General features: G+C 44.5%; 1 protein-coding gene across 5 annotated transcripts in view; it reads left to right on the forward strand.

Moving 5' to 3' along the window:
• Positions 1-19,212, forward strand: part of OCRL (OCRL inositol polyphosphate-5-phosphatase) — a 50,809-nt gene extending 31,597 nt beyond the window's left edge. For 2 of the 5 annotated variants that reach the window (XM_015461421.3, XM_005227500.5), the window contains exons 16-24: positions 1,509-1,619; positions 2,229-2,394; positions 2,664-2,899; positions 12,076-12,099; positions 14,864-14,980; positions 15,880-15,964; positions 16,552-16,679; positions 17,449-17,560; positions 17,766-19,212. In XM_015461421.3, the coding sequence (XP_015316907.1) occupies positions 1,509-1,619; positions 2,229-2,394; positions 2,664-2,899; positions 12,076-12,099; positions 14,864-14,980; positions 15,880-15,964; positions 16,552-16,679; positions 17,449-17,560; positions 17,766-17,890 (1,104 nt within the window). In that variant the 3' untranslated portion in view covers positions 17,891-19,212. 5 annotated transcript variants of the gene reach the window in all.
• The last annotated feature ends 7,812 nt before the right edge of the window (positions 19,213-27,024 follow it).

Here is a 27,024-nt window from a genome sequence, read left to right on the forward strand (position 1 = left end):
CCAATTAACTTAAGACTTGCTGTGGGCTGGCTGAGATTAAGCTGAGATGGGGTTCCAACCCCTGCAATTGGTAATGGGATCTGTTGCATTAGTTCTCAGACTTTGGTGGATTTCAGAATTGCCTAAAAGCTTCAAAATGCATGGACCCTGTTCTCTGGAGATTTTGATCTGTGGGCTAAGGCATCTGTGTTCTTAAGACCTACCCAAGTCACATACCTGGAATGTTGGAAAGGGTCTTATGCTAGAGGTTCAGATAACACCTCTGCTGTTAACTAGCAGTGAGCAACTTAGTTGATTTTTTTGTACCTCGAGATTCTCAACGGTGAGAACAGTAATCCTTGCTTTGGTCACCTCACAGGTTGTTGTGAAAATAAGATGACATATGTAGAATACTTTTTGAAATGAAACTTGCAAAATGTTGAAGAATTTAAGAAGTATTAAATTCCTCTTACCCTAATGATGGGTTACCCCTCGATTCTCTAAATATGGTTCAGATATGTAAAAACCTTTGAGATATTTGAGATACTTGCCTCAGCTTTGATTATTTTTCATGCTTTCCTTACAGCCTCTACTGTATGCATCAGTCTGTTTTTTTAAATTGAATTTGTAAAGTTTTCTATTTTGAAAAAGAAATCAGGATCTTAATAAGTGAAAAGGCTATGTTAATTTTGTTCATTTGGAGCATCGACTTGTATAAAGTTTTAACAGTAAAAAAAAAAAGGCACAGCTGTGTCAGGAAGCTGAAAGTGCTGTGTCAGATGGGAGTTTTTTGATCTGTTAGTCAGAATGATTTGTTTGTCTGTTGTCATGCTTTTACTCTGGGACATTTTGTATCGGCTGTTTTCTAAAATGACCATAGGGTCTATTTACTAACATACCTTTATCATCATATAATCTGAGCATCAATATTATGATTCTTGGCATTGTGCATAACAGCTAATAGAGTTAAATGCTTTAGTAATTATTTTGTGCTATTTCAGTGCTTCATAATCATTGTTGGAAACAGGTATGTTTTGACACTGTCAATTTGTATAGTGCTGGAAATAATATTTAAGCACAGTCATCACATTTTCTCCACCACTAAATTACTTAACAGTGGAGCAAAGAATATTCTTCCTAAATATTTATTGCCAAGTTTCTTAGCACAGAGGTGTAACTTTTCCAAGAAGTTAACCAATTAACCTTACCTCTACCTTGCAGTGTATGATTCTGTAACGCTTATTTAATTTCTGTTTGTTTTACTGACCTTTGAAAGATAGTTAGATTCTTCGAGATATATCAGTTGAGAGCACAGAAAACTAAATAAGGATCTATCTGTTTTTTTTTTTTTTTTTCCCAGATAAAAGGTGTGAATGAAACGAGATTTCAGAAAGTGTTTGAGGAAGTTGTTTGCACCACAGTTTATTTGACATGATTGCTGTAATGACTGGTTTTAAACTGTTAGGTAATCTCGAAGGAAGATGAGCTGCGAGCATGCAAGACTGAAAAGAAGGTTCGTTTTCTTTCAGGTGAAGGTTGTGGATGAACGGAGGTACCGGAAAGTGTTTGAAGACATTGTACGCATCATGGACAGAATGGAAAATGATTTCCTTCCTTCCTTAGAACTCAGCCGGAGGGAGGTGAGCATACCCAGCCACCTGTCTCCTGCCCATAGTGGTCAGCACACGGGAAATCGTGTAACTAGCAGAGTTGTGAAGACTGTGTGAGCTGAAGGCAGACTGCCTCTGTTCCTGTCCCTGCGTTGCAACCTAGTAGACATATGACCACAGGCACCTGTCCTACCCTCTCTGAGCTACAATTTCCTTTTCTGGACAAAGGGACAGTTGTGAGGATTACTTGAGTTAATACATGCGAAGCCCTTAAAACAGCACTGGGCACAAAGTAAGCCCTCAGATGTTAGCTGCTCTTATTTAATATTTCAGATTTGCTGGTTAATTCATATCTTAGGAACCAGAAGTTGATCACAGGATACATGCGCTGATCTGAGGTCAGGTTCTCCTCTCAGGATCCCAGGAAGAATCAGTAACCTAGAGAAGCAGTGAGACCTGCTTCATTCCGCTGCCATTGTGAGAGGGGACAGTGGACAGCTGGCTCGCTTGGCGAGTACATCAGCAGTTAATAATGGTTAATAATGACCTTATTCTTTATTCATATTCTCTATGGAATAATCCAACTGACTTTCTTCCCCTACTAGTGATGCATGTTTGTGTCTGTCTGTTATTCCCCAGTTTGTGTTTGAGAATGTGAAGTTTCGGCAACTACAAAAGGAGAAGTTCCAGATCAGCAACAATGGACAGGTTCCCTGCCATTTTTCTTTCATCCCTAAGCTTAATGACAGCCAGTACTGCAAGCCATGGCTTCGGGCTGAACCTTGTGAGGGCTACTTGGAGCCAAGTGAGTTTCCCCTTTACCATTGTCTCTGCTCGCGATGTACTGTCCCCTCATGACTCCCATCCCCTCCCTTTGTTTAACTTCTTGTTTTCTAACCACACGTCTCTCACCTTCACTGTCATTATATTGGGATTTCTCCATTTTTTGTGTGTCCCATCTCTCCTTCATCACTTGATGATTTTTTTAGAGGACAGTTCTTCTGTTGGTTCTCATCCCCTTTCTGCTTTTCCACTGGAAGTTTCTGTTACTGTGTATCATCTCTTACATTTCAGATGAGACCGTGGATATCTCCCTTGATGTATATGTCAGCAAGGACTCTGTGACCATCCTGAACTCAGGGGAAGATAAAATTGAAGATATTCTCGTCCTGCACCTGGATCGAGGCAAAGATTACTTCTTGACCATCAGTGGAAATTACCTCCCAAGTTGTTTTGGTACATCCTTAGAGGCTTTGTGCCGAATGAAAAGACCAATCCGAGAAGTTCCTGTTACCAAACTCATAGACTTGGTAAGAGGCATCGTAAGGCGTGAATCTCCCTAAGGTGGAAATGTAACAAGGCTTCAGTGATGTCCTCCTTGTCTCTGTGCTTTCTCTTTGGTCAGGGCTGATGGGAGGAGGTGGGGGGTGGACCACAAGTGGTGAATAAAAATGTCACTTTACCCTAGCGCGCCTTTCATAGGATTAAGCCTAAAAGGAAAGAGAAGAGAGTAATCTGTAATTGACTCTTGTCGTGGCTATAATTGATAATACAAAGTTCACTGAGTGAGATTAAAGCCTCCCTTTTCAGAGATACAATGCTTAATTGTTACGCTCTTCATATTTTCAAGTCATTTTTTAAATAAATTAACATGTATGTGAGGTCCAGTGAGGGGCAGGGCAATATTATCCTCATCAAACTTATGAGAAAACTGAGGCACAGAAACAATAACCTGCCCAAAGTGGAATAAGTTAGTGATGAATCTGTCACCCAGATTTTCTCACTCCCAGTCCAGAGCTTCTCACTGTATCATCATATCTGATCCAAGTCAAACTTGGCTGTTTGTTGGAGCCGAGACCATAATGAAGCTCAGGGTATCTGCCTCAGAGCCCCTGGGGGTCCTTACTTAGCTGCAGGCCCATCCCCCTGCTCACCTGCAGCAGTGGAATCAGAATCTCAGGGTGCAGGGTCTGGGGATTTGTGTTTTTGTCAGCATCCCAGATGATTATAATGTACACTGAAGTTTGATACAAGTTTAGTGTGACTCAACTGGAGAAACGAGAAGAGGATTTCCGTTTCCCAACACCAAGCTATATCCTTAAGGAGGAAATGCTTATTATCTTCAGGAACATATATTATTTAGTAACAACTGTTAGAACCGTTCTCCTATGGAGAAGGAAATGGTAACCCACTCCAGTATTCTTGCCTGGAAAAGTCTATGGACAGAGGAGCCTGGCAGGCTGTAGTCCATGAGGTTACATGACTGAATGTGCATGCAAGAGGAAGGTGGAGGGAGATTGGTTGGTAGCAATAAACTGGTAGAACTTAAAAAAAAAAAAAAAAAAGAACCTTTCTTCTAAATGAAAATATTGTATTTGTGTGCAGACCTGTCTGGGAAGTACACTCGGTCTTTTTTTTTTTTTTTTTTACACTCAGTCTTTTACCAAAGAAAATTAAATGATGTGACAGCCATATGTCATCATTACCACCAGTGTTCACATTGATCCTTTTGGCTTAGCTGGAGCAGTGATTGTATCATCTGGCAGGGAGGACTAGACTGGCGGGCAGGCTGCTGGCTTGTCAGAGTGTGATCCGTTCTGTTGCCATGGAATTGTTGTAGCGATGACTCAGATGGCAGATTAAAACCCTTGAGCTCATTCACAGTGTTCTTTCTTGGAATTATGCTTGTTTCCCTAGAGCCCTCATGACTGAGTGTATTATTTTTCATGATACTTATTTTTTTCTTCTACCATCATATTTCTGTGTTTTAGATTTATTATTTCACCTTTGAAATATATTCTAAATGAAGTTGTTCCCCTTTCTTTTTCCTACACCTTGCCTCCATCCCAAACGCCATTTCCCAGCTTTCTTGTTCCCAACTTTTATTATGAAACTGGCACATGTGCAGAAGAATTGAAAGAACGGTACAGTAAACAACACCCACATGCTTTGCACACTTACACTGACATATACCTTTTTTTTGCTATGTTGTTCAAAACTAAGTGGTGATGTGTCACTTCCCAGTATACACTTTGACCTGCTTCTCAAGAAAAAGGACACTTTCTATATCAGCACAATACCATTATGACACCTAGGAAAACTAGCCAGTCGATATTCAGATTTTTCCACTTGTCCCAATAATTCCTGTCATAGCTTTATAAAGCCAAGATCCAATTCAGATTCATGCAGTACATTTGGTGAGGTTTCTGCAGTCTCTTCTAGAGAACAGTTCTTCCCTTTTTTTCTTTTGATGACGTTGGCTTTTTAAAAATCCAGGACAATTGTCCAGTCAGGGGCCTGCCATTGTAAAAATTTGTCTGATTGTTTCCTCTTAATGATTTTTTAAACTTATCCTTTTGTACTCCCTCTAACTGGAACCTTTTGCTCAAAGTTGGCTCAGGCACTATATACTACTTTTTACTGTAATTGTCCCGTCTTAATTAAAGGGATGGGAAGGAGACTTAACCACCATTAAGGAAAGTTTCTTTAAGATATTATCAGATAATTCAGCCACATTTGACCATGAATCGGAAGTAGCCAAAATCTTTAGTGGAGTTAATGGCTCTGTAGGAAGCCTTTTTCCTTCTTTTTGTGCATGCATGATTCAGAGTTTGTTTGTTTTTTAAATAGAACCCTGATCATTTTTTTCTTACAAAACTGTTGAGTTCTTCTTAAATTGTATGTGTGTGGTCACAATTTATTCTGTTTAAAGCTTTAATTTTGTAGGATTTAGGGTCCCGATTCTTTCACAGCCTGTTGCATTTAATTATTATTAAATTCCTGGATCTCATTGATGAGGAAATTATCCATATTAGTGTGGGGCAACAAACAAGAATCTAAGATTATCTGTACCCCACTTGTAATACCTTCCCATGCTGTTTTGGCTTGATTTTGACCGTCTGAAATGCTTCAGATTGTTTGTTCTTGCTTGTTCTAAGACCCAAGATGACATTTCAAATCCCATGAGACGGTACCTATTGTCCTTTTTTGTATTATTTACTCTAAAATTTGAGTGAAACTAGAAGTGAGTTCAGTGCCTGTGTTGACTCTCTTGTGCTGTTTTCACCAAGATTCTTCTGCTACGTGCTCTTCCCCGCAAGTGCAGAATAAAGTAACTGGTATAAATCCTTTTCATTCTCCCTGATAGTGACTTTGCCGCTACTAGAACTGTTAGGATTAGCACAGGTGACAAACAGGATAATCTCTTTGTAATTATTCTTTTCCAGAATTAAGGTGGATTTTTCTGGTTTATTAAGTAGCATATACTCGTCAATATGTATTTGTTGTATATTGAATACAAAGTATTACAGAGTTTATTGGGTTCCTATAATTCAGTGGTGATGAAAGTTTACTTGTATTTACAATATGGCTAAATTCTAAACTGAGGTTAATAGGAAGTTTGGTTAGAGATCATCTAAACATTAACTTCCTTTACTGGCCCATGTCCAGTGTGTTGGGTAAGTCAATATTTTGGAAAGTTATTTAAAATGAGTCATTTAGAATGTGGAACTTGTAATTTATATCAACAAATAGATTTCCTTTCCTGTGCTGCTTACTCAAGCCCTTATATGCTGTAAAAGCTTACTGATTGATGAGCTAATTTCTGTGAAAATCAGTCTCAGAATCAGCCTATTTTGGTGTGTGAAGCTGGCTAAGTAGGGTGGGAATGGGGGATGGAGAGCCTTGAAGTCAACAGATGAGTTTATACTGGAGCCAGAGGGCATCTAGACCCATTGGAAGTCTTTGATGAGTAGTATGTGGTTGTAAATGGTCACATTAGTAGGTGGTTATAAATAGACACATTTGGAGGGACTTTCTAGTTTGTATGTAGATTGGACTAGTGGGAAAGGAGACTAAGCTTGAACCTATCAGATTTAGCTAAAGGTTTGGCTTGTAAATACAGAGATGGAAAAAGTTGAGGGATGAGGGAACCAGCTGTATTTGCTTGGGGACCTGTCTATTAAGGGCTTTTCTGGCCACTTAGATGGTAAAAAATCCACCTGCAATGCAGGAGACCTGGGTTTGATCCCTGGGTTGGGAAGATCCCCTGGAGGAGGGCATGGCAACCCACTCCAGTATTCTTGCCTGGGGAACCCCAATGGACAGAGGAACCTGACAGGCTACAGTCCATGAGGTCGCAGAGAGTCAGACACGACTGAACGACTAAGCACATCACATGTCTATTAACAGAACAATATCAAAAATCTGAAATAGCATGAATAACAACTTGGTGATTAATTTGTTCCCAGTGATCTCTTTAGTAGATGTTTATTTTGTCTTTCTGACCTAATGACCCATTTCTTACCCTATGAAGTTTAAGGTTTGTGTTTCTTTTTAGATTTCACATGAATGAATCCTTTCTAGAACTTCAGTATCTGTTCAGTTTTCTGCTTTTTATTTTTAAATTTGAATCTGCCTCTAAATGACTTTTTTACATGATTTTCATTGCATTTATTACTGGGAAATTACCTCTAAGGCTGAAAGCTGGGGTGAAGAATGATTTGCAGTGTATTTGTTATAAGCCAATGTTCCCGCTGGTGACTCCTGGGCTCTTTTCCCTTTTTTTTTTTTTTAACTTTTTATTTTGTATGGGGTATAGCCCATTGACAATGTTGTGATAGTTTCAGCTGAACAGAGAAGGGACTCAACTGTACATATACATGTATCCATTCTCCCTCAAACTCCCTTCCCATCCAGGCTTGGCTGCCACATAACGTTGATCATAATATGATCAATATGTAACCTTTTGCAGCCAGTAATCAAGTCAGTTGAACTAACTTATTAGCAGCAATGGTAGGCCTGCCTTAGGAGAATGCTCTTTTTTAGTGGGGGCTAGCAATGGCACCCCACTCCAGTACTCTTGCCTAGAAAATCCCATGGATGGAGGAGCCTGGTAGGCTGCAGTCCATGGGGTCGCTGAGGGTCAGACACGACTGAGCGACTTCACTTTCACTTTTCACTTTCATGCATTGGAGGAGAAATGGCAACCCACTCCAGTGTTCTTGCCTGGAGAATCCCAGGGACGGGGGTGCCTGGTGGGCTGCCGTCTATGGGGTCGCACAGAGTCGGACACGACTGAAGTGACTTAGCAGCAGCAAGTGATGTTTCTCGGAGAAGGCAATGGCACCCCACTCTAGTACTCTTGCCTGGAAAATCCCATGGATGGAGGAGCCTGGTAGGCTGTAGTCCATGGGGTCGCTAAGAGTTGGGCACGACTGAGCGACTTCCCTTTCACTTTTCCTTTTCATGCATTGGAGGAGGAAATGGCAACCCACTCCAGTGTTCTTGCCTGGAAAATCCCAGGGACAGGGGAGGCTGGTGGGCTGCTGCCTATGGGGTCACACAGAGTCGGACACGACTGAAGCAACTTAGCAGCAGCAGCAGCAAGTGATGTTTCTATTTTCAGAGTTGAACCTAGAGTTGAAATAAGTATAAGTTACACCCACTTTCTGCCTGCAGCCAGAGGAATAAACTATCAATGTAAGTCTGCTGCACCTCCACCAGTACCAGAGACCTTTTGATTTCAGAGTTTTCTCTTGTATCCATTCATTTTTTTAAAAAAAAAGTTATGTTCCCATTATTAGGTGAGGTGCATACTCTCTCCCACTTGATCTACCTCCTTAGCCTTTTAAAGATTCCCTCTGCCTCTATTTCCCTAACCTTGCATTTGCCCTCTTCAGGGCTGTTGGACTGATCGGTTTGTAATATAGCTGTGGGGCCTATGGTTTCCTTGCTTAAAGGCAGACCTTTGGCTCCCCCACACCTGCTGAATACAATCCAAATTGCTTTACCTGTCATTTAAGGCCCTGCAGAGTCTGACTTCAATATACCTTTTTAGATTTATTTCCTGATAGTTTTTTCATTCCCCCTTTATCCTCCCCCAGGAACCATATGATCAACTTTTCCCTAATCTCGCCACCTTTGTTTCTTTCTGCCTCCCTGCCACTTGTAATGTCCCCACCTCATCTCTACCCTTTAAAATCCTGTGATTCTTTTAAGGGCTAGTTGGACTTCTTCCTTTGTACCCCTGATTTTTTATTTATTTATTTTTACCATTTATTGAGAACTCAGATTGGTGAATCACAATAATGCCAGGCCATAAATTCTGGGCCTCTTCACCCCAACTCAGTTGCAAACTTGAGTCAAAGACCATGTCTTTCCCCTCTCTGTAGCCTCACTTTTCACACCTGCCCCCACCACCACCCCTCAAAGACACTTAACGCAGTGTCTGCACTGGTAGATAGTGCTCAAAGAAGACCTTTTTGATGGTTTGGCAGGTTAATATATAAAAACTCTGCCTGGTTTTACTCATCACATCATATGGCACATATTCACGGGAGGGAAAATAGAGAAGTCTGTCAGACAGGAAGATTCTCTGTTAACAAGTAGTTCTAAATTTTAAAAAAGATTGTACTCCAAAATTGAGTTAACTTAGATGTTTGGCCCTCAGAATTGACTTCCAAAGTATTATAATTACAATACTATAAATTTTGTATCCTTTATAAATCACTATTATTCTGATTACTTTTATTTCATTCTATATATGGTATTTCATTGTATATATGCTACAAAAGCATGGTTAGCTCATAATGTAGCTACTAATACTACAAACTCTACCCATCATATGGAACAGGCACGTGGGACCAATGTACTCAGCACTGGTTGGAGTGTCAGGAAACACTCACTTCCCCACCTCCAAGCTCCTGCACAGTTCTGATGGTGAGATCAGGATTTCTCCTTTCACTCTCAGACCGAGACATGGGATTTCTATTCAGGTTCTTGGTGGCCCCTGACAGGGTTGGGAATTGTTGGGGAGGTGCAGGGAGCTTTGAGAGACCTGGCCTGCTGCTGGCCTTTTGCAAAACCACTGCACACCCTCCGCCCCCCTCCCCTACTCCGAGTTTTAGGCCACTTCCGTGTGCCTGTGAGGTAAATGTTGTTGTCTCTGGTTAGAGATGGAGAAACCGAGGCTCTGTGAAGTTCAGTAGCTTGCCTGCAGTCCGTACAAAATGAATTAAGAGGTAGAATGAAGATTCATACGCAGGACTGCCTGACACCCATGCCTGTACTCTTTCCACTAACCCTGCTGCCTTTTAACTGTCTTTAGCCTGCCGGAAAATAGAATACATTCTCGAAAATTTCCTCCACCTCTCTGTCTAGGAAGCAGTCAGTTTATACTTTTCTGAGTTACCTAAGGGAGCATAGTGGTCATGACTGTGGAGTCAGTCAGACTTGGGTTGTAATCCAGATTCTGCCAATTAATAGCTGAGAGTGTGGCTGTGGGCAAATAATTTGATCTCCCAGAGCCTCAGTTGCCTCATTTGTAAAGTGGGAGTAGTATCTACCCCTGTTCGGGCGCCACCTGCCGGGGTCCAGCCTCGGCTGATCCAGGGAGTTCGAAGCGGGGACGGCGTCGGCGAGGATCAGGATACAATAGCTTCAATTAGATATTAATTAGAGATGTAAGGAGTAATAGAATGAGGATAGCTCAGTAGGAAAATTCAGTGGAGAAAAGAGGCTGAGTAGCTTGGTTTACGCGGGGGACCAATAAAACTTCAAGACAAGAAGCTTGCACCACTTACGTAGGCCGCAGGCGTCCTTCCGTTCTCCCGAAGGAGAGGAGACACTGAGGCCTCCCCGTTCGGATCTTAGAAGCCCAGGCAAAATTAGTAAGCTTGGTGGGTTCCGCGCTCCAGATGGAGACTCAGCCAGAGTAAGAGAGAGAGACATGGGGAGACCAGTATTTCGAGAAACTGATCCCAATTCTTTATTTTCCATGGTCTACTTTTATACACTGAGATGTTATGCAAAAGTCACATGGGGTCAGCAGTCCTGACTTTCATCAAAGTCAGGTGCTTCATACAAATGTATACAGAGGTCTTAGGGGTGTTACATCATCTTCTGGCCAGGGGGGCCTGCTGACAATTTATGACCCTCTCCTTGTGACAGTGGTCAGTCAACCAGGACACTTATTTCTCCAAGGGTGATTATTCTCAAAACAGACGCCCACCCAAATAAAGTTACATTCCTACAGGGTGAGGGTATAGTGGGTTTTAGTTAAGGAAAGAATTTACTTAGCCTAAGGTGTAACGTGATTAATATCAAAGGTTAATACTTATTTCTTCTATATATTCATCAATGTGTGTAAGGGCAGGGGATATGGAGACTTAGCAACAAACATTGGCTCAACAAATGAAAAACCCTTCACCAACACAATTTCTAATCAGCCCACTATACTTATAGTTTTCTAACTTCTCTAAAGAACCTGTTTTTAGAGGGTTTAAAGCATCTCGTGCCTCTCACGGTTGGGAGGCTGTGAGCAATCACATGTGGCCAGACGAGCCCGTCAGGCAGGCTAGAGAACCTTCAGAGGAGTTTGTAGGTTAAAACACTCTTGTCACGCCCAAGAGTTTTTATTGACTGGAGCTCTAGGTTAACTCCTTCTCCGAAAGAGGTGGTGGGGGACAGCCCCCCGTAAAGTCAGAGGTGTAGGTGAGAGCACAAAGTAGTAAAGTAGGCAGGCTCTGGTTATGGGGGTAGATGCTCAAGGATTTCCAGGGGGACTCCTGAGGCTCGATCCCGCCTTTGCGTATGTCGAGCCTCCTTCCTCATGACCTTTGCCACGGGCGGAGTACCTCACTCTGGCCCCCAACAATCTACTTTGCGTTTGTGTGGAGACTAAATGACATTGTATATGAGCCCGTTGCAATTACTGCTGGCAGATACCCCTACATGGCAGATACCCCTTAAGTGGTGGCAGTAGTTATTGTTGCTGTTGTCTTTGTTAGATGGTAATAATGGTGAAACACAAAGATGATTAAAAAGACACCTTCTTCCCTCTTCTTTGCTTCTCTTTTTTTCTGTTATGCCTTGTAGGAAAACACACTAGGGGATAATGATGGATCTTATGGTCCACAAAGGTCTGGAATGAAATGAATTTGTATTTCAGAGAGACTTCATATTTGGGGACTCTAACGGCCCTTGAGGAGGGGAGAGGGTACCAGGCAGGGGAAAGGAGTGAGAGAGACTGCTAGCTAGGCTGAGAGGCATCGCAGTGGAGAGGAGAGATGCTCACCATCTCCTTCTGCATGGCTGCTCTCGGGCTCACAACCACATTCTTCCATTGAAGTGGCACTAGGGTGAGCGAGATGCCGCCCAGCAGCGCAGGAAGAGGAAACCCCAGTGGGCGTTTGGCTGATCAGCTGACATCTGCAAATGGACACCAAAGTCTAGGACTGCACACATATGTTTCTTGAGCGATAGTCTCAACAAACTGCCCAAAATTGAGTATGCATAATCGAGAAATTTGTATGTGAGAATATGTTCCATTTTCAACAGAATTTATTTGCAGAATTTAAAGCTGTTTAAAATATATGTATCTAGTAAGCTAGTGCATTCTGATAATACTGATCTGTTTCTAATTCTGTAAATTAATTCTAATCATTTTCTATCTGTCAATGACTTTCTTTTCCTGCTCTGCTCTCAGGAAGAAGACAGCTTCCTAGAAAAGGTAATGCAATCCATTGGTGATTATGCATTTCCCTGTGCTTGGTTAACATTTAACCATGGTCCTTGGAATTTATCCCTCAGCTTTCCCATATCAGAGACCTCTGACTCCATGAGAATCCCCCCAAATTCTGCCAGCTGTGTTTAAATGTGTCTAAAGTACAGGAAAGATACTTACTACACCTGCCAAGTCATTGAGACCCAGAACATAAAAGCAAAGGACCCAAAGTTCCAGATTACCATTTTTTGAAATGAGAAGTAACTGAAGAGCTGTCTTGATGTATATGAAAGCTCATAAGATAGAGGAGGGTACCGCTTAGCCATTCTCCATTTTCAATGATAGTAAAAGCAGAAGTGAATTTCTGTTCTTTAAGAGTGATTTGGGGGAAGTGATAAGAGTAATTACTGAAAGAATGCACAGATATGGTCAAGAATAGAGCATAGAATAGAATCCTAGACCTGAATGAGATCATAGGGATCATGTGGTAGAGTTCCCTGCCTTCAGACAGGGTAAGATGTCGTCTCCATTCTAATAGACACCCCAGGAAGGTTGAGAATCTCACTGAAGTCATCCTGCTCCTGACATCAAGGGTGTGGAGCACAGGGGACTAGAACCCGGGTCTCCTGCATACCCAGTGCAGGGACCAAGTGAGCACTCCTTCTGTGGTGCTTTGCCACCTCTCCATCCTCAAGCTGGAGGGTGCCCAGCTCTACACAGGGTCATCTAATAGAGAAATACGGGCTTGAAAACCATTCTTAAAGCACTTTCACACAGTATCTAATGTGACCTCCCCATTTGGTGGAGTTTAATGTGTTTTCATGGTAGGCACGGCATACTGTTTTTGTGCTTCAGTTAATAGCACGGAGGTTACAGAGTATGGACTTATCAAGCACTGAATGTGTCCCATTGAAAGAAGACACAGCGTGCCTGGTTTCTCTTTGAAAAATTAGAGTTCAGGATCATTTGTGGACTTTTTTTAAAGTTTATTTCTTGGGTGTAATCTTTCTCTAGACTTCAGAGACAACAAGCATGACATTTCATATTAGCACACGTGAATTTGAAAATGGATAGTGGATGGTGTATGTAACCTGGTGGCATTTTATTAACCTTTTTAAACCACTAAGGATTGAGACGGCTCTGCTTCCCAACCCTTTCCTGTTAATAGCAGGCCATGTGTCTTTTCATCTTGAACAGTGCCTTGTGTTGCCTTAATGCCTTAGTACAGGAAAAGTGCTAATTGGATGTCGGATTTTTTAAAAAGTACATGAACTAGTGCTGAATAATTTATTCTGCTGAAGAATCTGTACATGTGTTGCATTTGGTCCAGAAAGTGAGCAGAGTGCATTATGGACAGTGTTTTGGCTCAGGTGTCATGTGGATGCCTGGATTTAATACTTGCAAGTGGAAAGAAGTTAATGGATGAGCCATGATTGAAGGTCTGGCAGCTCTAGGAGACGTGAATATAAAGTGATGGATTCCCAGGGAAAGAAAAGAAACAAAATGAATGTGAAGAAGATAGATTTTAAATGCTAACCAACTGTCACGCTTCCTTCTCTTCCTGATGCCCGTAGAAAGGCACAGCGGCTTTAAAAGGTCACCCGTGCATGTTGAAGAACAGAACACTCTTCTTAGCCCTCTGTCTGTTCTACTGTATGCACTCACTGAAAGTAGTGAAATACTTCTCTTCTTTCCCTTCAAGTGACACAGCTAAGGGTTGTGGATCAAATTTACAGCACTTTCTAAGTTTGCGTATACATAATATGTGACCTTAAGCCAGAGGTGTAGGAGGTGGAAGATGCCAAAAACTGGTCACCATTTTCTGCACTAGATTTTGTATGAAGGCTGCCTTCAGATGCCTTTTAACCTATTTCAGAAATCTTTGTGATATATTTTATATTTGACTTATATAAACATGAAATAATTGAGTTTATTCCCCATTTTCCAGTTCAGGTTTAGTTACTGATCTAACTTATGTCGCTTCTGGGTTTTCCTCTGAGATTCCTTCAGGAGAATCTAAGAGAGAGTAGAAAGTTAGGTGAATGGAGTCAAAGGCCTGAGAACTCTTTGCTGAGCTGTTACTATAAAGAATAACTTCTGGACTCAGAGCCTAGACTTTTCGTGGTATTTCCGGCTCTTGGGATGCTGTGTTCAGTTTACTATTTTTGGATCTTAGGACTTTGAGTTTTAGTGCCTTAAGATTAGATCTTCTGTCAAGCCTGAAATATTCATGCATGTAGGTCTAATGTGAATTGTCTTTCATTCTTGAGGACCAGAGAACGCCATTTAAATCAACAATGCAAGCTCTGATATTTGTGGTAAGACCTAAAAGAAGAATAAATTAAAAGTCAACAAAAAACCTCAGTAGCTGCTGCTCTCTCCAAGTGCTCTGTTGACAATTGTAACTTAATGGTCCGTGAGTCTCTGGTAGTGTGTGGACCGTGACTGTATTGCCGGTTCTCAGTGTCACCCTTGAAAGGATTTACAGAGCACAGTGCATCGATGTGAGAAACATAATAAACCCAGATGGAATGCTTAACGGTTAAGTGAAGCGTCTTGTTAGAAAAGGATATCATTTAACTGTGGAAATCCATATTTAGTGCCTTCTGACCAGGAGCATCCCAGGAAGGAAAAAAAAAAAAAAATAACAGTGTTAAGAGCTGAAGATCAGATAATACCCATATAAGCAGAACTGGAGTGGGGGGAAGATGGTTTGACACAGGAATTTTTATTGAGACCCTTTTGACTCTCACTGTTTTTCATCTATTAGGAGAAATCCCTTCTGCAGATGGTTCCCTTGGATGAAGGTGCCAGTGAGAGACCTCTTAAGGTCCCCAAGGAGATCTGGCTCCTGGTAGACCATTTATTCAGATATGCCTGTCACCAGGTGAGTGAGGGCAGGCCTCCGGGCACCTTTGGAAGGCACCTGAGTCTACTGGGAAATGATAGTACCTCGCGTCAGTATAGATAGTGCTTTTAACTTTCCCAAGTCACTTCTGCAGAACAGCACTGTCACCTGAGAGCACCTGGACAAGTGGAAGTATTCCCATGTATAGCTGTGAGAGCTGAAGCAGGCAGGCTGGGGGATTTACCTAAGACTATGGCATAAGTGTAGTGGCAGAGTAGAGCCCAACTGAGCTCCCCTGTCCCCTGGCCACACACGCTTTCCCCTGGACCACTCAGCACCTGAGTCCGGAGCACCTGCTTCAGCTGTCACCTTGGCATCGCAGATTTCAAAGTCCAAAGCAAACCATTTTTTAAAAATTTGTCCTTACTTTTCAGTCCCATCTAAAATACCTACCATCCCCAACCCATTCTTCCAAAAAAGAAAATTTTCTTTGGCCTACATTGAAAGATAATGTTATCTTACCTACGGAAAAGTAACAGAACTTGAAAACAAGGTTTGGTGTGGACATACCCTTGACTCCTGCCCTAGCAGTCTGTGTGTCAATATTTGGATATGATCCCCTGTTTGGACTCCACCTTCTGTACCTGTCAGGAGCCTGGAAGTGGGAATGCCTGATGTCCCCGTTGAGTCATCCAGTCCCCTGCCCTGTCAGGTGCAGGCTGAAACCTTGGACGATAATCTCCTAGTTTGAAAGAAAATTTCACACGGATTACAGAGATGATAAAGGGAAAAGGTGCCATTGTCACACCTCTGTTCCTCATCATGAATGATGCTTCTTCCTTCCCCTCGCTTCCTGCTGCTCTCCTCATCGCTGGGTAATCATCAGAACCTTAGGGATGGTCATTTTGCTGTTTCATTCATTGTAACCTCTTTGGTAGGAGGATCTGTTCCAAACCCCTGGAATGCAGGAGGAGTTACAGCAGATCATTGATTGTCTGGACACCAGCATTCCCAAGACAATCCGTATCCTTTTCGACAAAAGCTTAGGAAGCTGGATGTGTACTTGCCCAAACTCTTCTTCCCACCTGCGTGTGATTTTTGTGTTTTCCATATTTATTTTATTCGTAACTGTCTTTTGACTATACAGTTCTCAATTCCCTTTAGGAACTTTCACGCTTTCTCTGTATGAGATGCTTACTAAAAGGAATCAAAGGGTAGATAACCATGAATTGTAATTTGCATGGGACATATGACCAACAGCCATGGTGCTGCTCTGCTTTAGGCCAGTGATCACTCCTGCCACCACACGACCAGGAGGAGGATGGGAAATCTTGGTGATGAGTTTCCAGTGTGAACTGTCATTCTGCAGGCCACGTCAAGTTCCCTTGACTCTCGAGTCAGGCCAAACCTCCCAAGAGTGTTTGATCAATTCTCTAATAACTCAGCTATAGCACACCTGGACCACTAAAATATCAAACCCCAATTAGGATCAGGGTGCCCTGAATAAGAGGAAGAAAACCACCCCTGAGGGAGCTTGAGGGAGGGAGCACATTGCATCTAAGTGTGGCCTTTTTCCTGGAGCCACTTTCCCTTGACAGAAGGCCATCCAGCTGGCAGTAACCACTCAGTGGCTGAGGCACTGCTCATTTTCCTAGAAGCCCTGCCGGAACCTGTCATCTGTTATGAGCTCTATCAGCGATGCCTCGACTCTGCTCAGGATCCCCGGATCTGCCGACAGGTGAGTCTTGTTGCTCTGAGAATGTGTTTGAGGCAAGTTCCCCCACAGAGAAATCAGTCATTTTTACAAAGCCAGCTGGACAACCAGCTGTGTGCTAGGATGGGTCTCGATCTGTTCAGAGCAGGACACCAGCATTGAGAGTTGGGACCCTTCAACTGTAGGCTGTGTTATTTCCTATTATATTTGCCACCCTTTTCCAGTTAGCCCATTGAGCAGGGTGCACACCTCTTCTCCAGGGTAAGATTGGTAAAGTGATCACATGCAGCATTCTGGCCAACATGACCAGGAAGGGTGGGTGCCACTCGTGAGCCTTTCTTTTTGTCTTCTCGGTGTTTGTTTTTAATCTTGAAATGCTTTTGAGGCACAATAACTGAGAATACCTCTCAATCAAACTAGTGAGTATCGGGAGGCACTCGCACCCATGCCAAATGGCATTGCACAGAAAACCGTTCAGCTTGGCAGATGCCACCACCACCTGCCTGGGGAGGTTGGGAGAGAGCAGGCTGACACCCATCTGCTCCTGAGGCAGGGCATGCATATGACTATGTGTTAACGTGGCCTACTCATTGAGTGGACAGGGGCCAAACAGGATGACCATTCTGCCGTGTGAGTTATCATTCAACAGGTAGTATTGGTCATGAGTCAACAAGGGACAGGTCATGTAAGGGTTGAATTATAAACCACTTTCATGGCAGCTGTGAGCTCTTCTTACTCCCTTCCTCCATGTTATCCTCACTGCCCACCCCCCTTTTTTCTTAAAAAAAAACAGGTGATTTCCCAGCTTCCAGGATGCCATAGAAATGTTTTTCGTTATTTGATGGCATTCCTTCGAGAACTCTTAAAATTCTCCGAGTACAACAATGTCAACGCCAACATGATCGGTAAGAACACTTCCTAGGAATGGCCACACGGGAGCATTGGTCAGGACTGTCCGTGGATGGGGGACACATGTATTCCCTTCTTCGTGTCCAGGCGTGTAACAGTCACTTCCTCCCACTCCCCGCATCCCCTGACCCCCATCCCTGAGGTTTTGCTTAGGTTGTGTCTAACTGAGGGTTTTCCCCTTTTCTTTCTCTCTCCCTCTAGCTACTCTCTTCACTAGTCTCCTCCTAAGGCCTCCACCCAACCTTATGGCAAGACAGACTCCAAGTGACCGCCAGCGTGCTACCCAGTTCCTTCTGACTTTTCTACTTGGGAGTGATGAAGACTAATGATAAGCCTTTTCCTCTTACTACTCCCCGAGGTTCTAGAGGCAGAACATGTTGGGCCTCGAGTATTTCAGAATGATTTCAAAAGTCATGCCACAGGAAGGGTCCGTTGCAGAATTTCGAGGCTGTTGGCATGAAAAAGTTCTGTTTCTAGTGTGAAAGGAAAAGAGTCTCCTAACCCCTCCCTTGCCATATTCTACGCAGCAAGATACTTTTAGACTTATATTGCCAAGCCAAAGTTAACCATATTTTGGTGTTTTTGTGTTCTCTCTTCATAAGGCAAAGAGACCTGTATTTACACTCCTTTACCTGGGGATGTGTGTGTTGCCCTCCATCCCAGCCATCATGACTGTCCTTAGCACCTGAGACCTAGATTCTGAGGTGTTCCCCTTCTAGGCCCACAAGCACTACTTGCCGTAGCTCGGACTTGTCCGTAGTCCTTGGTCTAAAGCACTTTGGCACTACCGCCCCCCCGTAGCACCCTTTGTCCTCTACTCCACTAGTACTACCATGACGAAGAAAGTCAGTGAGGCTAGTGCCTCCTTGGGTGTCTCCAGCAGTGAGCTAACCATCTCCATGTGGTTTTTACATGCATTTGTGCATTCCTGCCACAATGGTATCTGTGCCCCTCCCTGACATTGGCCTTTTATGGATCTATGATGAGTGGAAGCATATTCTCTTGTCTCAGACCACACTTAGTAGCAGAACATTAGGGACTATTAGAGATGACATCTCATTGATGTGAGAGAGTCACACAGTGGAAGCACTTGAGTGTTTCAGGAGTGAGAATATTCATGTTCGACAGGTCCTGCTTCCTACTATCCCTTTTGGTTCTTATGCAAATTGTACACAAGAACCAACCCTGGGTGTCTGTGGGGCCCACACCTCACTTAGAAATCCACCTCCAGAGCAACGCTTGTACCACAGTCAAAAAGGGAGGCTGCACCCCAAGTGGGCCTCTACAGAAACTGTTCCTTCCCCCAGCAGGGGGATTGAGGATAACCCCGAGAATCCCCTCTCTGCTCTCCTGACGTACCGTCGCCCCCTCCCGCATCAGGACTGACTGGGGCTCTGCAGCCAGCTGCCCTCGGCTCCCAGTCACCTGTCCAGTGCTGCGTAAAAGAGACTGTGCAGTGGGACAAAGCAAGCACCTTCTCTCCCTCCCAAGACAACCCTCTGAGCTTGTCATTTACTCAAGCTCCTGTGGGGCAGCCCCTTTAAAAAAATTAATCTATGTTGGTTGGCAAACCGGCCACTGACTGCAAAACTGCCTGATGTAATTGACTTCCTCCTGGTTTTCTTTCATTAAAACCACCCTGAGTTGACTCATTGTCACATGTTCACATGGAAACCCCAGAGCCGTGTGTATAGGCTGTGTGCAAGGTCTTAGGCATTGACTCCTGACTCTTCTAGAGCATCGAAGCAGAGAGCCAGGAAAGCACTGCCACTGAGTGGTTCTTCAACTCCCCTGTCTCATGCATTGAGTTCTTTGGGGGAAGAAAGGTATGTATCCTGTGATATTCTGCCTAAAACCTTTCCTGATTGGGAATTATGGAAGTAGGAGTCAAGTTATTGGTACCAAATAGCTGCAGACCTGATAAGTCAGGGGCTGGGTGCTGAACTTAGTTACTGGCCGACTGAACACAACTGTTTTGTCATGTCCACTAGGTCAGAAAGGGATCTGAGGAGAGGCAGGTGATAGATAGACGCTGGGGCAAGGTGGTCACACAAAGACAGGGAAGTGCCTGTCCGAGACACATTCCCCAGTCGGCTACCCCCTGGGGCCTTCATGTGGTCAGGGCTGCGGTTGGTGGGGGCCGTGGGCAGCATCCAGCTCACTCTCTGAAAGGCAGGTGCGCTCGGTTGCTTCACTGCCTCCACCTTCTGTCCAGCTCCGGTCCTGGGATGTACACAGGGTCAAGGGGATTAGACAATCTCTCAGGATGGGAGATCAGAAACAGAGCAGACATAAGAAATCTGTTTCCCTGCCTACTCCAGCACCCCACTCTCTAACTCCTAGGTACCTCTAATGTACTATTTTCTAGCGCCTCTGAAGTAAGGAGTTTAGATCCAGCTGGTAAGGAAGGACTCTGCAGTTGTCGTTTTAGGGAAGAAATGGTTTAACCCCTCATGATGATGTTGCATTAGTCTCCCTTTCACTGTTTCCTAATTTTTATCCTGTAATGACTGGTTTGTTATATTTCCCAAAAATGTCTTGGTCACTAAGCAAAGCTGCTAGTGGGATTCTGTATTTCGTGTCATCTTTTTTATTATAATTTATTGCAAATTTTTTCTGAATAAATATATGTTGTGTGAAAAACCAAAGTGTGATCTTAGGAAGAACTGAGAGGGAGGCTTATGTCACCAGGTCCCACATGACTGCTGCCATCCCCCCCAGCTATGCCTGGAGTGGCATTTCCTATCTTGAAAGGAAGTAGTATCAGAATTCTCAGTGTACTTGCCCTTGGACAGGAGAAGAAACCACGTATTATCAAAAACAAACAAAGCAGTCACAGTGCTTTCAGAAGTCAGCCAAGGAGCCTTATTTTGACCCTGGGGATTCAGGCAACAAAATAACACTGTTAGAAGAAAAGATGTTGATTCTTGATGGCCACAAATGTCACACTGAGTCAGATCCATGATTGCGCCAGCCCCAGGAATCCGGCACGCTCTGTCATACGCATTTTTGGAGAACTGCTTTGGCCTTGGCACCATAGCCTCAGTAGTTTAGACTTGCCTCCCAAAGAGCCCGTTTTCACATCCTTCATTTGCAACTTTAAAAAAAATCCGTTTTGAACTTGTAGTACCTCTTGGGGTGACAAAGCCCATAAAGTTAGTTGTGCTTTTTTGAACTTGAATCTGAGCTCCATCACTTGGAAGAGAAAGCCCCTCATTCGAACATAGTGCCTTTATTCCCCTGCCTCCAATCTCTGGTATGGATTTGGGCATTCTGATTCCTTTCCCTTCAGGACTGAAGAGGCCTCAGCTGGAGGCTTCTTTTCAATCAGGGTCGTCTTCCAGTCTGCTCTGTGAACTTGACCCAAATGCATGTGCTGATTCAGTGTTGTCATGAACGGTTTTTGTAGCCCCACCCAAAGCCTTGGCAGAAGAAGGTGTTTCCTTTTGCAAGTGGTTCCCCACCGTGGATGGAGCAGCAGGCAGTGCGACAGGGTAGCCTCAGTGACTACCCTCCCGGAGGTTAGAAACTGCCCACCAGCTGCTGTTACAGGAGACCCATAGTAGCTTTCCTGAGTGCAGGGCAGGTGGAAGCCCTGTCTCTTAGTGTAGCCTAGCAACCTAAAGGAGAAGGCAATGGCAACCCACTCCAGTACTCTTGCCTGGAAAATCCCATGGACAAAGGAGCCTGGTAGGCTGCAGTCCATGGGGTCGCTAAGAGTCGGACACGACTGAGTGACTTCACTTTCACTTTTCACTTTCCTGCATTGGAGAAGGAAATGGCAACCCGCTCCAGTGTTCTTGCCTGGAGAATCCCAGGGGTGGGGGAGCCTGGTGGGCTGCCGTCTGTGGGGTTGCACAGAGTCGGACACGACTGAAGCGACTTAGCAGCAGCAGCAGCAACCTAAAGCTACATGTTGCCCCGGCAAGATTGCTGCTAAGTGTTAGAGAACCCTGATGGTGGTCTAATCCAATCCTGTTTTTTCTCATGGTCAAAGTCAGGCTCAGAGGGGACAATGAGTGACTTAATGTCACTTAGGTTAGTGATAGAGCATGGCATACTGGGGGAAAAAAGAGCTCCAGCTCTTTTTAGAACTAGTTAGACCTAGTTCTTTTTTCTAATTTTTTTTTTTTTTTTTTTACAAAACTTTTCAAACATATACAAAAGCTGAAAGAAGAGAACATGAACACCCTAGACCCCTAACCTGTGCTCACCAACTGTTAACGTTCTGCCCTAACTGCTGTATCTCAGAGGGGCCTGGTTTCAGTCTGGGTTTGGCCACCACCTTCTTGTGCGTGGGCCTGGACTAGCTAACCTCTAGTTTCCTGGCCTATCGAATAGAATGGGCGGAGTACCAGTCTTGTATGACTTAACTACATCACTTTCATCACTTCCTTCTTGAAAACCCTTCAGTTACTTCCCAGTGCATTTAAGAAAAAAGGGCAAACTTTCCTATGCCCCACCAGGCCTTGCGTTATTAAATGAGAAAGAAACAAAGTGGCAAACATGGTGCCTGGCACATAGTGGGTGCTGTGTGGATGCTACCCATCCCCGCTCCCCCCAGCTCTGCGCCAGACAGCATGATGCTGGCTCTGCTGCCCTACCCAGGGTTTTCTCACTCTCATGTGATGTTAACAACCTTGGCTCGGTAAAATCTGACACCTGCTCAGCCTGCTCTGCTGCCCTCCTCCCCCCACCACAGACACACCATCCAGTCCCCTTCCATACTTCCATATTTCAGTTTCACCACACATCTTTTTGGGAGTGGGACTAAAGTGTCAATTAAAGGATGAATAATGAGGTGCCATCACCAGCATGTCACACCTGATTGCAGTGAGCCTTGAACTTTGGAACCCCACTCATGGCTCTGCCCATGCCCACCGCCGGCTTCCTTTTGCTCCTTCCTGTGCTGCCCACCCTCAGTGCCTGGCTCCTAGCCCTACTTCCTCTGCCTGTGCCTGGGATAAAGTGTCCCCCCCCCCAGCCCCGCCCAGTTACCACCTTTGCTGCTCACCTAAGTTGATCCTTTCCCAACTGATGCTGCCTTCTTCCTCACCTCGGTCCTGGTTGCCTGGGAGGAGATGAGGTCACACTTTGAAGCCATGGCTCTGTGCTGGTCAATGACCCCATCTTGGCTACTAGAATCATCTAGACCATGTTTCTCAAAGTGTGGGCCCCAAACCACCATACTGAGCACTGAAATGAATTCAATAAATATAATCCCTGCCATCTACAGTCAGGCCCCCAACCACCAACACCTGGAAACTGGTCTAAATCAGTGGTTCTCAACACCTACTGCATAACCTGGGGTACTTTGAAAAATACCAATGCCTGGGCTCCACTTTGGATGGTTTGCACCATCCCCCATCCCTGCCACTATACTGTGACACTGTCCTTTCACTCCTCCCAATGAGCTAAGCTCTTTCCCACCCCAGGCCCTTTGCAGATGCTGTTTTCTCTGCCCAGAAACCCCCTTCCTCATGCACTTCAGAAAGCCTCGGCCTCCATCTTTGCCATGCTTAACCCTGAGTCACCACCTGCCCCACCCCGTGGTCCCCTTCACTTTGTGCTCCCATTCCTAGGTTCCTGGCACAGCATACTGGCTGGCTGGCTGCCCCTGGGCCTGCCATGTGCCACTCATTCCACAGGCCTCTTTATCTCCTCCGGATCCTTCATATACCTGTGCCTTGGGGACCAGGGAGGCAGGGAACTGCAGAGGTTCTTCACATAGGCTCCAAGAGCCAGACTGCCATGTCCTAAATGTCTGACCTTGGGAAAAAGTGAATTGACCTCCCTGGACCTCACTTCCCACATCTTAAAATAGAAGTAATGATAGTGCCTTTCCTCATAGGATTGTCATGAGATGAAATCAACTAGTCTGAGGGGCTTGGAACAGTGCCTGGTGCTTAAGTGCTAAATAAATGCAACTAGTACAATTATTCCAAAACCCTCCACTAGCCTCAGAGCCCAGACCCCTCTTTTGCTGCCCTTCAGCTCTCAGCAGGTGACTGCACCCTTTGTGAAAATGTCAAAGCGGTCAGCCGAAGCAGTGCACTTGAAGCCCTGCACTGCATATCAAAATGTCTCCAGGGTCCCCTCATCCCTCCCCCTTCCGTCCTGTCTTGGAAGTAAGTGATCTCCCCTGCCCAGGCCACTCCTCCTCCCCACCTGCTCCACCCTCACTAGCCTTGTTCCTGCCACCATCACCCCTCCTTTCTCATCTTCTACACCAGCTATTCATTCAAGTATTTACTGAGGCTCTCCCTTGCACCAGGTGCTGTTCAAGGTGCTGAGGATATAGGAGTAAACACAGTACAGTGGCTGCTCTTGTGGTACCTTCTCCAGGAGGGTGAGGCAGAGCAGGGAAGATGCACATAGAAATAAACTGTGCACAGGGTAACTGGAGATCACGATGAGAACTCTAGAGAGAATAGAGCAGGGTGCTGTGCCAGAGGGCATGGCAAGGGGACTTGCTCAGGGACACTTGCTTTGAAGTCATGATGTCTGAGCTGAGATCTAAATCTCAGGAAGCCAAAAGATCCCGTATCTCGATTTGAATGAGGATTACAGAGCATACATACTCCCTTGTCCCAGAAAAAAGCTAGCTGCACAAGATCTGGCAAAGAACCTTCCAAGCAAGGAAGGAGCAAATGCAAAGGTCCTAAGGCAGCAGAGAGCTTGCTGAGTTCAGGGGGCAGGCAGGCAGAACACAGCTGAGGGGTTGGGCAAGAGGCAGGCAGGGACCTGACCAAGTGCGGAGCCCAGGAAGGAGGCTGTCTTATTCGCCGTGCAGTGGGAAGCCATGATGGCATTACTCAGGAGTCATGTGATTTATGCTCCCTCTCCAAATCTTAGTAATAACTCATAACTATAGCTATTCTTTGCCCCAAGTGCTGTATGAATACATTTAACCTCACCTTAGCCTTGACAACCATCTTATAGGGTACCACTTTATCCCACTTTCACAGGTGAAAAAAAACCCTTAGGCTCAGAAAGTGAAGTTGCTCAGCCATGTCCGACTCTTTGCAACCCCATGGACTGTAGCCTACCAGGTTCTTCTGTCCATGGGATTTTCCAGGCAAGAATACTGGAGTGGGTTGCCATTTCCTTCTCCAGGAGATCTTCCTGACCCAGGGATTGAACCCGGGTCTCCCGCACTGTAGGCAGATGCTTTACCATCTGAGCCACCAGAGGCTCAGAAAGACTACCTAATTTGGTACTTGGATAGTGGCAGACCAAAATATGACCCCAGACCAAAATTTGTGCTCTAAAACACAGACACTATCACCCCAGCTGGAGTGGGGGTGAAGGCAGGGATGTTCCTTAAAATCTCTCTCTTTTCTAGCTTGTTGTTGTTCAGTCTGACTCAGCACACCAGGCTTCCCTGTCACGATCTCCTGGGGTTTGCTCAAACTCATGTCCATTGAGTCGGTGATGCCATCCAACCATCTCATCCTCTGCCACCCCTTTTCTCCTTTTGCCTTCAATCTTTCCCAGCACAGCCCAAGATTTCAAGTCAGCTGCATAACCCGCCAGTAGCTCAGATTCAACCTGACATTGACCCTGACCAGCTTCCCCTGGCATCCTGCTCTCTCCCACCACTCAGACTTGACTCCATGCCTTGGCACCTGCCCCACTTCTAATCAGCAAACAATGGCAATCCAACAAGTATTAAGTTTCTGGTAACTGTAGGCCACTGTGCAAGGTTCAGAAGGAAACCTAAATGAGTAAGACTGATTATTGTAAGATATATGTAATACTTTTTTTAAAGAAGGAGAGAGGGAGAAAGGAAAGAAGGAAGGAGGAGAGGAGAGCAGAGAGGAAGGGAGAAAAGGTGGGATGGGACATCCACAGAAAAGAAGCTAAGGTCAAGTGATTCACAGCCTCCATCGGGCCCCTCCTTGTCACTCCGCACTTCTGTGCCACACCACCGAACTCAAACCCTCATGACCTAATCCCTTTCTAACTAATTTCTCAGCTGCCCATAGCTTTCCCTTTCAGTCTACTCTACACACATCCCTGCACAGCTTGATGTCATTCCCATAAACCCCTCTGGGCCCCTCACCCCCGCTTACCACAGAAGTGCCAGTTCTTCAGCCTGGCAGTAAAGCTCTGGGTCTCTTCCGCCCATCTCACCCACAGAATCTCCCTCTATTGATCTTCTCATGCCTGTGTCAGCCACCTAGAACCCTCCAGCCCCTACCCCTCCACCTGCCCAAACCCCACCACAGCCACTGTCCCCTCCTCCTGGAAGCCTTTCCCCATGACTCCTGCCTCCCTTGAACTCTTAGAACCTTCCTTTTGTACCTCTATTTCTAACACACCACACAACAAAGGGTGGTGTTGCCACCTTCGTGAGAGTGGGATTTCCCAGAAACCCAAGCTAGACATATTTCGGGTTTCCCCATGATGCCTCACAGAGACCGAGAGCTCAACAACATTTGGTTAACAAATATTGTCCCTCAAAGCACTTAAAGACACAAGTCTGTATACAATAGGTGTTCCTGAAATGTGTAAACATTTAATTATTCATATTGAGATCTTTTAACTTTGGAGACACTCGTGTGTGTGCAGTTAGTAAAGTATAGTAATGTAATACAAGAAGGTGATAGCTTTCAGCAATATCCAGTACTATTTTCTATTGTTTTGTAGACAAGAGAATTAGCCTTGCTGAATTTGCTTCCTAAGAGTTCTCAAAGTTCCTCAAAAATTTAAAAATAGAGCTACCATAGGAGGGATTTCCCTGGCAGTCATATGATCCAGCAATCCCACTTCTGGGAATAGATCCAAAAGAATTGAAAACAGAACTTAAACACATATTTGCACACCCATTATTCACAATAGCCAGAACACAGAAGCAACCCAAGTGTGCACTGACAGATGAATAGAGAAACAAAATGTGATACTGCATGCAATGGAATATTATTCAGCCTTTAAAAGGAAGGAAATTCTGACAAATGGTACAATATAAATGACCCTTGAGGGCACTGTGCCAAGTGAAGTAAGCCAGCCACAAAAAGACAAACACTACATAATCACACTTACCCGAGATGCCTAGTCAGCTTTATAGACATGGAAAGTAGAAAGGTGGTGGCCAGGGGCTGAGGGGAGGGAGAAATGGGAAGTTGATATTTAATGGAGACAGAATTTCAGTCTTGCAAGATGAAAAATTTTGGGAATCTGTTGCACACTACTAAACCATAACCACTCAAAAGGGAAAAAAATAAAATTAACCAATAGTGGTAAATCTTATGTTAGTTGTTTTGCTTTTAACCACTATTTAAATTTTTTATTTTAAAAATAGGGATTCTCAAAAGGCAATGTTGACCACACCACCCTGGTGTTTAAAACTATTTAGTCTCTGGAATTTTTCCTGGGATCTGTCAATACAAGGCCCAGAAGGTCTGAGCGGCTCGCCTGCAGCCTCCACCCTCATTCGGCCACCCGGATCCTCTTGGCT

The sequence above is a fragment of the Bos taurus genome, chromosome X (genome assembly GCF_002263795.3).
Source record: "Bos taurus isolate L1 Dominette 01449 registration number 42190680 breed Hereford chromosome X, ARS-UCD2.0, whole genome shotgun sequence".
NCBI classification, from domain to species: Eukaryota; Metazoa; Chordata; class Mammalia; order Artiodactyla; family Bovidae; genus Bos; species Bos taurus.